This window comes from Volvox carteri (genome assembly GCF_000143455.1).
Source record: "Volvox carteri f. nagariensis unplaced genomic scaffold VOLCAscaffold_4, whole genome shotgun sequence".
In the NCBI taxonomy this organism is placed as follows: domain Eukaryota; kingdom Viridiplantae; phylum Chlorophyta; class Chlorophyceae; order Chlamydomonadales; family Volvocaceae; genus Volvox; species Volvox carteri.
In genome coordinates this window covers 1,794,885-1,807,009 of record NW_003307547.1, presented here as the reverse complement: position 1 = coordinate 1,807,009, position 12,125 = coordinate 1,794,885, and the positions used below count along the sequence as shown (strand labels likewise).

The 12,125-nt window shown below is 55.6% G+C and overlaps 2 protein-coding genes across 2 annotated transcripts in view; one reads left to right on the top strand and one right to left on the bottom strand.

Moving 5' to 3' along the window:
- VOLCADRAFT_79385 (uncharacterized protein) lies at positions 1–5,458 on the bottom strand (the record flags this gene model as incomplete). The annotated part of the gene is made up of 7 exons (XM_002946742.1): positions 1–960; positions 1,261–1,522; positions 2,256–2,350; positions 3,010–3,190; positions 3,724–3,809; positions 4,747–4,917; positions 5,392–5,458. 7 exons carry the CDS (start codon positions 5,456–5,458, stop codon positions 845–847), a joined length of 978 nt encoding a protein of 325 aa, XP_002946788.1. The 3' UTR covers positions 1–844.
- A 367-nt stretch (positions 5,459–5,825) lies between these two features.
- Positions 5,826–12,125, top strand: part of VOLCADRAFT_56464 (uncharacterized protein) — a gene marked incomplete at both ends in the record, with an annotated part of 12,344 nt that continues 6,044 nt past the window's right edge. The window contains 12 exons of the mRNA XM_002946928.1: positions 5,826–5,975; positions 6,332–6,391; positions 6,680–6,810; positions 7,220–7,438; positions 7,601–7,713; positions 8,744–8,859; positions 9,239–9,388; positions 9,586–9,666; positions 9,964–10,210; positions 10,747–10,889; positions 11,081–11,259; positions 11,736–11,811. Of these exons, the coding sequence (XP_002946974.1) occupies positions 5,826–5,975; positions 6,332–6,391; positions 6,680–6,810; positions 7,220–7,438; positions 7,601–7,713; positions 8,744–8,859; positions 9,239–9,388; positions 9,586–9,666; positions 9,964–10,210; positions 10,747–10,889; positions 11,081–11,259; positions 11,736–11,811 (1,665 nt within the window). The remainder of the gene's footprint in view (positions 5,976–6,331; positions 6,392–6,679; positions 6,811–7,219; positions 7,439–7,600; positions 7,714–8,743; positions 8,860–9,238; positions 9,389–9,585; positions 9,667–9,963; positions 10,211–10,746; positions 10,890–11,080; positions 11,260–11,735; positions 11,812–12,125) is intronic.

The following is a 12,125-nucleotide window of genomic DNA, read 5'->3' as shown; positions in this document are numbered from 1 at the left end:
GTATAATATTTTTTTACACAGGCTCACGCGTGGTGGACAGCTCCCGATGCGTTCGATAGAAGAAGAAGAAGAAGAAGAAGAAGAAGAAGAAGGCAGAGCGCAAAGGGCAAACCGCATCCCATTCCTCCACTGCCGCCCCGGGCTCACCCTCCCCACTACCACACCAATCCCGAAACACAAAAAAGGTCACACACCAGCCGATTGGGGACATCAACCCCTCGAGGATACGAGGGCGCAAGGGAGCCCCCTCCTCGTCTTCGTGGGTGAGGCTGCGAGGTGAGGCTGACTGATTACGGATTGGAGCACACATCGCACCCCATCGTCCACCGTTGAGGTCCTCAGCTCTCCGCCCGGAGCTTTACCTTTCTTGGGCGGGGGGTCCAGCTGCGAAGTGCCCCTGTGGGGGGGTGCTCTACACGTCTTCTCGGGAAGCTTCTGCTGTTTCACGGAACACACACACACACACACACACACACGCACTCACACACACAACACACACACCAAAAAAACAAAAATTGAAAGATGCGTGCATGTTCGCGTTTCTCCGTGTGTGTGTATGTATGTATGTATATTTGTGTGTGTGTGTCCTCACGCAGCCGCTCAGAACTCCTCCAGGTCTGTGCTTGCTGATCTCTTTGGTGATCTTCAAATCATGTGCCAAAGCGCGGAGGTCGTCTTCTCCCTTCTCTATTTCTAGATCCCATTCCGTCGTGGGGGTCCCCAGCCCTTGTGTGTAAGTGTGTGTGTAGGCGCGTGTGTGTAAGTCTGTAGGTACCCCTGCTGCTTCCTCCATCTCCATCTCCGTCTCCATCTCCTCCTCCTCATCATCTCCATCTCCGTCTCCTCACATCACCATGCCCCCATCCACGTTGTAAACCTGCCCGGTGATGTACGCGGCGGCGGGGTCCAAGGCCAGGAAACGAACCAACCCAGCAACCTCCTCCGGTTGACCGTAACGACCTGGCGGTTAGGTAGTTGCAGTTGCAGCGGTTGGCGGAGCCTCAAGTGGGACAGCAGATTCCCCAAGTCCCCCATCGTCTCGAGAAGATAAAGAACTTGCCTAGCCAGACATGAACGCTCAGTTTTGTGCGAAGCTGCAAACACGACCTTCGCACGGCACACACACACACATACATACATACATATACACACACATACACAAATCGTGGCTCAGACACATACACACATTCATTTCACCACTCAACCCAACCCAACCCAACCCGACCCAGCTACACCGCAAATCCACCAAGCCCGCCTCACCGAGGGGAATGCCCTTGAGGATGCCCTCCTCGTACTTCTTGTCGATGGCGGCGGTCATGTCGGATGCTATGAAGCCGGGGGCCACCGCATTGGCGGTGATGCCCCGCGGCGCCCACTCACGTGCCGTGGTCTTGGTCAGGCCGATGACACCGGCCTTGGCGGCCGCGTAGTTGGCTTGACCTGCATTTCCCACAAGACCCACCACTGAGGTGATGTTGACGATGCGGCCGCTCTTCTGCTTGCTCATCACCTTGGTAGCGGCCTTGAAGGGGGAGGAGGAGGGGGAGGAGGAAAACATCATTTCGTTGCGGGGAATGAGGAAAGGGGGAGGAAAGGAAAACTCAACCCAGATGCAAAACGGAAACAAAAAAGGAAACACATATGCAAAAAATGAAGCTGCAGCAGCAAGCAGCATTTTAATAAAGAACAATAAATGCCATATGCCATTTTCAGTGAGGGCTTAGGGTAAAAAGGGGAAAAAAGAAAAATAAAAACTTCCTTCGCGGTGACCTCAGACATAGCTTGCTTGGTCTTGGAATTTCGACTCATATTTTGAGATATATGAGATAATATATCAGTCCATTTTAAAAATACACATACATAGGTACATACATACATACATCTAGGCAGGCGGCTGGCAGAGGTTAAGGCCTGACTTCTGCTCCCAGTCGACCCGGGTTCAAATCCGCCTGCCGACTCCTCGGGTGTTTGAGGAGTGATGAAATGGGAGGTGGCCCCCCATCATGTGGACGGTGTAGGACGTGATAATATCAACTTGCGAGCTGACCAGGAACTAAGTTGATGCGCCGTTGATCCGCTAGATTTGGTTGGATGCTGGTGGTGAGTTGCCGAACCCAACGAATACATTCTGAAGTCGGATGGGGTGACGGATTCGGGTGCCCCTCTAGCAGGGGAGAGCAGGGACTGCCCCGGGAAAGGGGGCCGCTGGCGAAGTTAACCACCCTGTAACAACATACATACATGCACGCTCACACCTGGGTGCAGTAGAACACGCCGCTGAGGTTGGTGTCGATGACTGAGTCCCACTGCTCGGGCTTCATGCGCATCATGAGCGTGTCGCGAGTGATGCCTTTGGGGGGGAAGGGGGAGGGGGAGGGGGTCGGGGGGTGGGTGTGTGGGTGGGTCGCCATCATAGAGTGGGGCCGGGGGGTCCCCCACCGTACGGGGGGACGCCGACACGTCCGCACGTGTGTGTCTGTCACGACGACACCGTGATGGACGACCCATGGACGCGTGACGCCGACAGATGCACAGACAGACAGACAGACAGACAGACGGACATCACACAATAATGCGGGGCCTTGCGGCGATCTAAATCGTCAGCGGCCTGTCAGACAGACAGACAGACAGACAGATGAGCGCCTCAGCATGTCGCACACGGCGCCCTCGGGGCGGAGGGAAATTCCCAATGAACCATTCCTACACAGAAAACCCCTCTCTCCCCAACACCCATCCTCCTCCTCCTCCTCCTCCTCCTCCTCCTCCTCCTCACATTTAGTCTCCAACGTCCCTCTCCCTGCCCGTACTCCTCTACCTAAACCTCCATTCCTTCCTTACTTCCCCCCGCCCTGGGGCCCCCCGCCGCAGCAGTCTTTCCTTGGCAGCAGCTTCACTCGCTCGTGGCTCGTCTCTTCCTCCCCCCCTCTCCCCCTGTCCCCTCCCTCCCTTCCCCCCTCCCTCCCTTCCCAACTCCCTCCCTTCCCAACTCCCTCCCTTCCCCCCACTCACCCGCGTTGTTGACCAGCACGTCCAGACGCCCCCACTTCTCCGCCACCTCCTTGAACATGCGCTCGATCTCCTCCCGCTTCGCCACGTTGGCGCCCACCACCATCGCCTCACCCCCCGCAGCCACCACCGCCGCAGCCACCTCCTCAGCCGCGGCCGCAGAAGCCGCGTAGTTGATCGCAACCTGAAGAGGCCGTACATCGCCGTACACCGCACAAGAGCTCAAGTGTGTGTACGAGCAAGCAGCTGGGGAGGAAAGGAAGTACGACACGCGGCAAGGGGGCAAGGGACCCCGGATCCAGTTCCCAGTTCCGGTACATCCGCTCAGCTCGTCCAACCGACCCAACCAACTTAGCAGTTTGTCGATCCCCCTAGCTCCCCCGCATGGGGTAACAACTGGGCTTCAAGACCTGGGCTTCTCCATTTCCAAGCCCCCTCCCTCCTTCATCCTTCCAAGCCTCAAAACCCAAAAACAAAACCCAAAAACAAAACAAAACCCGCAATCTCCCCCCTCCCCCCCAACTTTTTCCCCCCACGGACAAAACCCACTCACCCCAACCCACCTCACCGCACAGTGATCACCTCACTCGAGAACACCTTCGTGATCTGAGCAGGAACTATCTCCCCACTTTCCAGGGGCTGCTTCCCTTCAGAGCTCCGCCCTTCAGGACCCCTCCCCCCGCCAAACCCCCAGGTACCTAGACCTCCCCCGCTCACCCGAGTTCCCTGCGCCCCCAGAGCCAGAGCGATAGCCTTGCCAATACCGCGTGAGGCGCCGGTTACGAGGCACACGGGCTTGGGAGCTGCATGTGCGAGGGGGCGTGTGTGTATGTATGTATGTGTGAACGGGGGTATGGGGGAAATGAATCAAAATCATGGGGGACGGGGGGTTGGGATGGGGGTAGAGCGTACGAACCAAACACATGTGTTAGTACGACACGATAACCCATACACCCCCCCACACAATGTGTGTATGGGAGTGTGAGAGCGTGTGTGAGAGAGAGTGTGTGTGTGTACGCATCCATCTGGGCCTGACGCTGCCCAGATGCACCTAACCGTATCCCAACGGGAACGGAGCGTGTATGTGAATGTGTGCGAAGGTAATAAAACGTACACTGCTACTGATAGAGCCAGCGCCAAACAGGATCAGGATGAGGAATGCACTTGAAATTGATCTGGGTCACCAATTTGGTCCATCAATCGAAGCCGCGGCGTCGAAACCCCGATCGACCCAGATCAGCTAAAGCTGCCACCGACCCAGACCGCATGTGGTGCCCAAGTACCCGATCAGGAAGTATGTCTGTATGTCTCTCGTGTCACTAATTAATAAGAGATTGTAAACATGTCTCAATCAACTCCCTTCACCACCGCACGGGGATGTGGCCGTGGCAGCCGCGGGCGTGACGGAGGTGTAGACATGGGGTTGTCGTGGGGTTGGCGATGGCGGTGGCCGAGACTGCCAATACTCAGTTGGCTGTGTGTGTGTGTGTGTTGGCTGTGTGTGTGTGTGTGTTGGCTGTGTGTGTGTTGGCTGTGTGTGTGTGTGTGTGTGTGTGTGTTTTGGCTGTGATCAACGCCAACCCTGATGTGGGTCAAGTCACTTCTTGACTACAACCCACCCGGACATGGCCACCATCTGTGGGAACGCAAGTACACCCTGTAGCCCCCTGTGCCCTCTAACTTTCACGGGCTCGCCTCGTGTCACAGGTATGCGTAACGCTCGTCGCTAGCGTGCCGTACCTTGGCCCTCGCCCGCCATGGCCACGACGTTGAGCGCGCTGCGGCCGCGAGCCAGCTTGCTGTGAGCGGTGCGGGAGGCGCTGCCGTTGGCATGGCTGGAGGCCAGGCGGTTCAGGGAGGAAGATGAGGAGAAGGGGCGCACGGCAGCGCCAGCAGAGGCCCGGAGCGCGGCTACGCGTCGAAGAGGTAAAATTGGGGAACGGGAAGAGATGAGGAACGTAGATGGAGGTAGGCAAATAGGGAAGATTAGCAGGATGAAACGAGTACGCAGCAGGATTAAAACTCAAAAGGTTTCTAAGCGTTTGTAAGCATTTGGTACAAGGGAGGCATATGCCGTCGGACGTGGACGGACGAGAGAGCTTGTAACGCCTGCAGGCTCATTAATGGCTCGGCGGATTATGGCCGATAGTGTATTTGCCCGGACCGGTAAACAATGGATGATAATTGAATTCAATTATGATATGAGATTGGCTGATCTTGAAGCGTTGGGCCCCTATCGGCCGCCGGGCTGCGTCTGGAACGAGCATGCGTTAAGCAGCGAAACGCCGAACACCGCCGGCATATATCGACTAACGAGAGCCAATACATTATGCACTATGTGAAGGCATGGTAGCGATGAGTTGACCTGCTGCGTAACCCACGCACCTGACATGACGGGCTCCTTGGAGCAGACGTTGCGAGTGGTCGCCTGGGACTGCTTGGATGCCAGCATGATTGCCACTGAGGAGCTACTGTGCCAAATACAACGCGCCCGAGACTTTAATGGTACAGATGAATACAGCCCTTGGTTTCGGAGGTTGCCGTGAATTAAGCGCTTTCAACTCCCTACTTCCCCTAGCGATGAAATAATCTTCGATGTCAAATGTTACGGTGAAGTTATATTAGATTGGGAGGCGAATTGTGGGCGCCCTGAGGACTGCAATTTGCAGAACCCTCGACACGTGGTGTTAGGTTGTTTGGGTTGTACGCGTGCAGAAGCTTGTTCCGCAAGGATGACAGATTCCACTTACGACTTTGGAGCTGTTAGGGTGAGTCAACAATTGGTGATGTTGGAGTTTGTCGGCATGGTTTGGCGTTTGATGGAACTGGAGCTCCAGCGATTTCTGACGGCGCTGCCTACGTGTAATGCGCAGGATGATCTTACCCCCCTAGAAGATGACTGCAAACTCCTTGGAAGTTTGCTGGATGAATGTTTACGCGTGGAGGTCGGCGAGGGACTCTTCAAGAAGGTCAGCACGGTCTTGTCCTCTCACCAACCATTTCCAGGTCGATTTTCCCCGAAACAGAGCTACCATCAGCGTAGCGCTGCTTAGCTGAGCAATCGCATTCCAACGGGCTCGTCCAATTGTCCACTTCCGACAAATTCGCGTATTCCCTTTCATAAAAACCTCCAACACCGCTGTTGGACATCATTCCAGCAGCTCCAACCCTGATACAATAGAACGACCGCCATGCTTCCAAAGTAAAGGGAACTTACACAGGTTGACTAGGCCCCGACTGTTTCCTGGCCCCAACCCGATGACCTTTTTACCAATAGCCATGCCGCCGCCCTAAATCCGTTTCTGCCAAACGACACCAAAAACAGATCGAGCGCATCCGCACTCTGGCACAGTGCGCCTCCACGCTCTCGCTCAAGGGAGATGCGGTAAGTGGTGGTTATGGTGGTTGAGGTGGTTGTCGTTATAGCCAACATGGGAGCAAACTCAAGCCGTCAGCCGCTGCCACATATTCTCACTACTTCCCAACCTACTACCTCAACCCAGTGCTCGACCAGAGCTGCTATCTTTTTTATACTCGTCCTTTTGTTTGCTGTAAATCGTTCCCGCATCCCCTAAATTCAACCCTGCCCTACCCCACACTCCATGTATGTGCGTGTATACGTATATACCTATGTATATACGTATGTGTGTATGTATGTACACCTGCCCACCAGGTTGCCTCCTCCATGATATCCCAGCGGCTGGCTGACGAGCTGATGACGTTGGAGATGGAGGAGGCGGTGCCCCTCACTCGCGCATGTGGACACTACCTCAACCTGAGTGGGATTGCGGAGCTGCACCACGGGTAACCGGGGGGGCAGTGCGGGGGGTGGGGGGGGTGTAGAGAGGAAGGGGGATGGGGGGGTGTAGAGAGGAAGGGGGATGGGGAGGCTAGAAAGGAGACAAAGGGGGAAGCATGTAATGTAAGAGTTGAGGAGGGAACCAACCTCCGGAAAGGGGAAACGGGGGAAACGTACGAACGGTGTCAGGGACGTCTTTGATTTTCCGTGTGTTGGGGAAGTTTCGTGAGACAGACAGACAAACAGACAGAGAGAGAGAGAGACACGGACGCGGGCAAACTACTATCTAGGTGCTGCCGTCGCAGCATGGCTGATTTGAACAAATCCTGTTGCTCTCTTCTTTTATCATCATCTAACCTTTAAACTCGCATTCGCCATCTCTTTTTTATCTTGTGCATCATGATCATGTTGCAGTGTTCGTCGGGACCGCTCTCAGCGCGAGCCTAACGTCAACAGCTGCGAGAACGTGTTCTCCCGCCTCATCACGGAAGGGGTCGATGCGGAGGACCTGTACCGGGCGGTTTCGGAGCAACAGGTGGAGATCGTACTGACGGCACATCCCACGCAAGTCAACCGCCGTACACTGCAGTACAAACACACACGCATCGCGGCGCTGCTGCAGCAGCACGACAGGTAAAGGGCATATGTGTACATTTGTTTTGTACGGCTGAGTACGGTAATCAAAATCGTGAAAGTTGCGTTAAAATGCTATTTTTATCATCTTTTGTTGACTTCTTTGGCGGTGTGGAGCTATCCAATTTTAAATTTGAATTTTTAAATTCAAATTTTATTCAGATCCGACCTGACTTCGGAGGAGCGTCGGAACATTGTTTCGGAGCTGCAGAGGGAGGTGGCGGCGCTGTGGCAGACTGACGAACTGCGGCGGCAAAAGCCCACACCCCTGGATGGTGCGTATGTATGTGTGTATGTATGTATGTATGTATGTATGTATGTATGTTGTTACAGGGTGGTTAACTTCGCCAGCGGCCCCCTTTCCCGGGGCAGTCCCTGCTCTCCCCTGCTAGAGGGGCACCCTAATCCGTCACCCCATCCGACTTCAGAATGTATTCGTTGGGTTCGGCAACTCACCACCAGCATCCAACCAAATCTAGCGGATCAACGGCGCATCAACTTAGTTCCTGGTCAGCTCGCAAGTTGATATTATCACGTCCTACACCGTCCATAAGATGGGGGGCCACCTCCCATTTCATCACTCCTCAAACACCCGAGGAGCCGGCAGGCGGATTTGAACCCGGGTCGACTGGGTCGACTGGGAGCAGAAGTCAGGCCTTAACCTCTGCCAGCCGCCTGCCTATAAAACAGATCGTCACCAGGGGTTCGCACGTGGTCCCCCACCGTACTACTGATCTGGCCCAATGTTGCTTATGTGCCCAGTGCTGATGGGATGGGCAGTGTTCAACATGGTATGAACGATGTATGTATGTATGTATGTATGTATGTATGTATGTATGTATGTATGTATGTATGTATGCATATGTGTGTATGTATGTTGTTACAGGGTGGTTAACTTCGCCAGCGGCCCCCTTTCCCGGGGCAGTCCCTGCTCTCCCCTGCTAGAGGGCCACCCTAATCCGTCACCCCGTCCGACTTCAGGATATATTCGTTGGGTTCGGCAATTCACCACCAGCATCCAACGAAATCTAGCGGATCAATGGCGCATCAACTTAGTTCCTGGTCAGCTCGCAAGTTGATTTTATCACGTCCTACATCGTCCACAAGATGGGGGACCACCTCCCATTTCAACACTTCTCAAACACCCGAGGAGCCGGCAGGCGGATTTGATCCCGGGTCGGCCCGGAGCAGAAGTCAGGCCTTAACCTCTGCCAGCCGCCTGCCTGAGTGTACGTATATGTGTTTTATCTTTTATCTTTTTAAAAGTCTGAATCCGTCAAACCCCGTCGTACCTGTGTCATGTAGAGGCCCGAGGTGGGCTGCACATCGTGGAGCAGTCTCTGTGGGCTGCCGTACCGCAGTACATGCGGCGGCTTAGTGCGGCTCTGAAGAAGTACACCGGACACGACCTGCCGCTGCAGGTGTGCCGGTGTGTGTATGTGTGTGTGGGGGTGTGGGGGGGGAGGGTTGGGTATGTGGAGGGTTGGGGGGGATGGGGTGTGGTGGAGTGGGGGGATGGGGATGCGTGGGTGCGCGCGTGTTTGCGTGTGCGTTTCGTGCCTTTTGGGGGTTTGGGGAAACTAAGAGCTCTGGCGGGATGAAGCATGAAGGGGTTCGGGGGAAGGTCGGGGGTCGCTGGGGGCTTGAATGTGTAGATGTACAAACGAAACCCGCACGGGTCACACGGCGTCAGTAGGACGCGTTAGCTCTTTTGTGGTTCGTCTTTCCCCCACCCACCCACCCACCCACCCATCCTCTCTCCAAACTAAGGCGACTAAGCCACACCCTTGGCACCACCAGGCGACGCCCTTCAAGTTCGGCAGTTGGATGGGCGGAGACCGGGACGGCAACCCCAACGTAACCGCCACCGTTACGGCGCACGTCACCGCACTGGCCCGCTGGATGGCGGCGGACCTGTACCTGAGGGAAATCGACACGCTGAGGTTTGAGGTACGGCAAAAGGGCGGGGTGGAAAGAAGGGGAAAGGGGGGAAAGGGCGGAGGGTAGGTTAGATGTGTGGGTAGGTTTTAAAGCAAATTGTGCGGCTTGGCACTTTTCGCCAATAAAATGGGGGTTTTGTTGGTTGGGTTTAAGACCCAACCACCTGCTAACTACCACCTAACCGCCACCCAACGAACCTCCCGCAGCTGTCGATGAGTCAGTGCAGCGCTGCCGTCTGGCGCATGGCTCGACGGATTGTTTCCGACAGCAACTCCAGGAAGGCCGGAGTCGTACGGGCCAAGGCCGCCGCCGCAGCAACCCAAGGCGCCGCCGACGCGGCATCCCATGGCGGCTCGGAAGCCGCCGCGGCAGCAGCAGCGGCGGCGGCAGCCGCCGCCGCCCCTGGCGCAGCAGCCGCCGTCAACGGCGTCGGCATCGACGTTGATGTCCCGCTGGCGCTGCCGGCGCCCGCGGAGCATCATCGCCGTCGCCGCATCGGCAAGGCATCCGCTGACGGCGGCGTCGGCGTGCTGTCTGGCGGCGCCGGCGCAGCCTTCCCTGGAGGCATGATCCTGGGGACGCAGCCCATCTCGTCCCACACTGCGGCGGAGGTTTCCGTACCGCACGACCTGCCGGGCCAGGTACGTGTCGTAACATGTCGTAAATACACTCGTTTCTCCCATCCTGAGGTTATGTACTGTTCGTTCGTCGTACAACCACCACAGTACGGCAGCGGGAGATTAACATTTTGCTGTTCTGCATCGCTCCTGTTGACTTTTTTACATTTCCGCATTGACCTTGACTCAAAACGTCCATTCTCTACTACTCGGCGTCATTCCTGATTCTCCCATTTTTTTTATTCATCTTGTGTTTTTTTTCCTCATAATATGTACCTCCGTAACTCGCTCATTCTGGGGTATCCTTCTGCCCTGCCAAAAATCTAAAACAACAAATTATGATCAAAAATTGTTTGTAGGATGAGGTTGAAGGTGGCTCTGAATTCGAATTTTCACTCTCGGACGGAGAAACCGGCAGCAGCCCTCGACCTCGTCGTACATCCTCCGACGGGGGGCCCCTCTCTGCTACGGCTGTCCTGCCTGCCGTACCTGCCGTACCTGCGGTACTAGTTGACACAGCCGCTGTCGAAGCGTTAATGCTTGCTGACCCCGGCACCCCGGATGCCGTACCGCCGCTAACTCCCAACGCCAACGCCACGCCGTTCGGTCCCGGTGCGACGGCGGCGAGATGGTCTGGCGGCGCCGCCGCGTTACCGCCGACGCCGGCAGCGTCCGGCGCGGCGGCGGCGTCCGGCGCCGCTGCCGCCGCCAAGCTGGCGGCAGCTGGTGCGACGGCTGATCCGGCGGCAGCGGCGGCGCGCGCGCAGAGCTGTCTGGATCCAACATTGATGCGCCGTACATTGATGGCGCAGCGGACTGGCACGGCGCCCGTACAGTTTGCCCGGGCACACGAGCACCCCGGTTTTCACCCGTACCGCATCGTCCTCGGACACGTAAGCATATGCACGTGTGTGTTTTGGATGGATGGATGGATGGATATATGTACGTATGTACGTACAGTTATCTAGTCATTATTTGAATGTCCACGAATCCAATCCCAATGTCATAAATCCGAAATCCATGAATTCAAAAGATACTGCAAATTGGATTTTGTCATTTTTTCGCGCCACTCACACATTCGCAGGTTCGTGACCGTTTGGCCGCCACCCGGCGGCGCATGGAGGACCTTCTGAGCGGTCGGGAGCCGTCGGGCAGTACGGATGGAGGGGCGCTGTGGTATGAAGACGAGGACGAGCTTGCGGAGCCGCTCATGGCGTGCTACTGGTGGGGGGGATGGGGAGTTTGGGAGGGGAGGAATTGTATGTATGTATGTATGTTGTTACAGGGTGGTTAACTTCGCCAGCGGCCCCCTTTCCCGGGGCAGTCCCTGCTCTCCCCTGCTAGAGGGGCACCCTAATCCGTCACCCCATCCGACTTCAGAATGTATTCGTTGGGTTCGGCAACTCACCACCAGCATCCAACCAAATCTAGCGGATCAACGGCGCATCAACTTAGTATGTATGTATGTATGTTGTACAGGGTGGTAAAGCTTCACCAGCGGCCCCCTTTCCCTTGGAGGCAGTTCCCTGCTCTCCCCTGCTAGAGGAGGGGCACCCTAATCCGTTCACCCCATCCGACTTCAGAATGTATTCGTTGGGTTCAGCAATTCACCACCAGCATCCAACGAAATCTAGCGGATCAATGGCGCATCAACTTAGTTCCTGTTCCAGCGTTTTTTATTTAAGTAATATATATTACTTAAAAGGAATAAATTGGCATTTTGGCCTTTGGAAAAAAAGGAATAAATTGAAGCCGACTCGTACATTTTCAGTCCTCCAGCCAAAAACGTCGATTGGTGCCAGATTGCTCCGTAGTGTGCAGAAACTATGGCGCCTAAGGTATAAATTACGACGACCCTAATAGCAACTTTGTTACTTAGGTTGGAATAATTTGAGACCCGTCCTAAATGAAGAAAATCACTGGTGTGTTTGTACCACACCTACCTCCCCAACCTTACCTTCCTTTACTCGTGCCGTGTGCCGTACCTTCTTTACAACGGCCGCAGCAGTCTTTCCTTGGTATCAGCTTCACTCGCTCGTGGTTCGTCTTTGCCCCCCTCTCTATCCCACCTCACCTACCCCTACCCCCCACCTCACCTACCCCTACCCCCCACCTCACCTACCCCTACC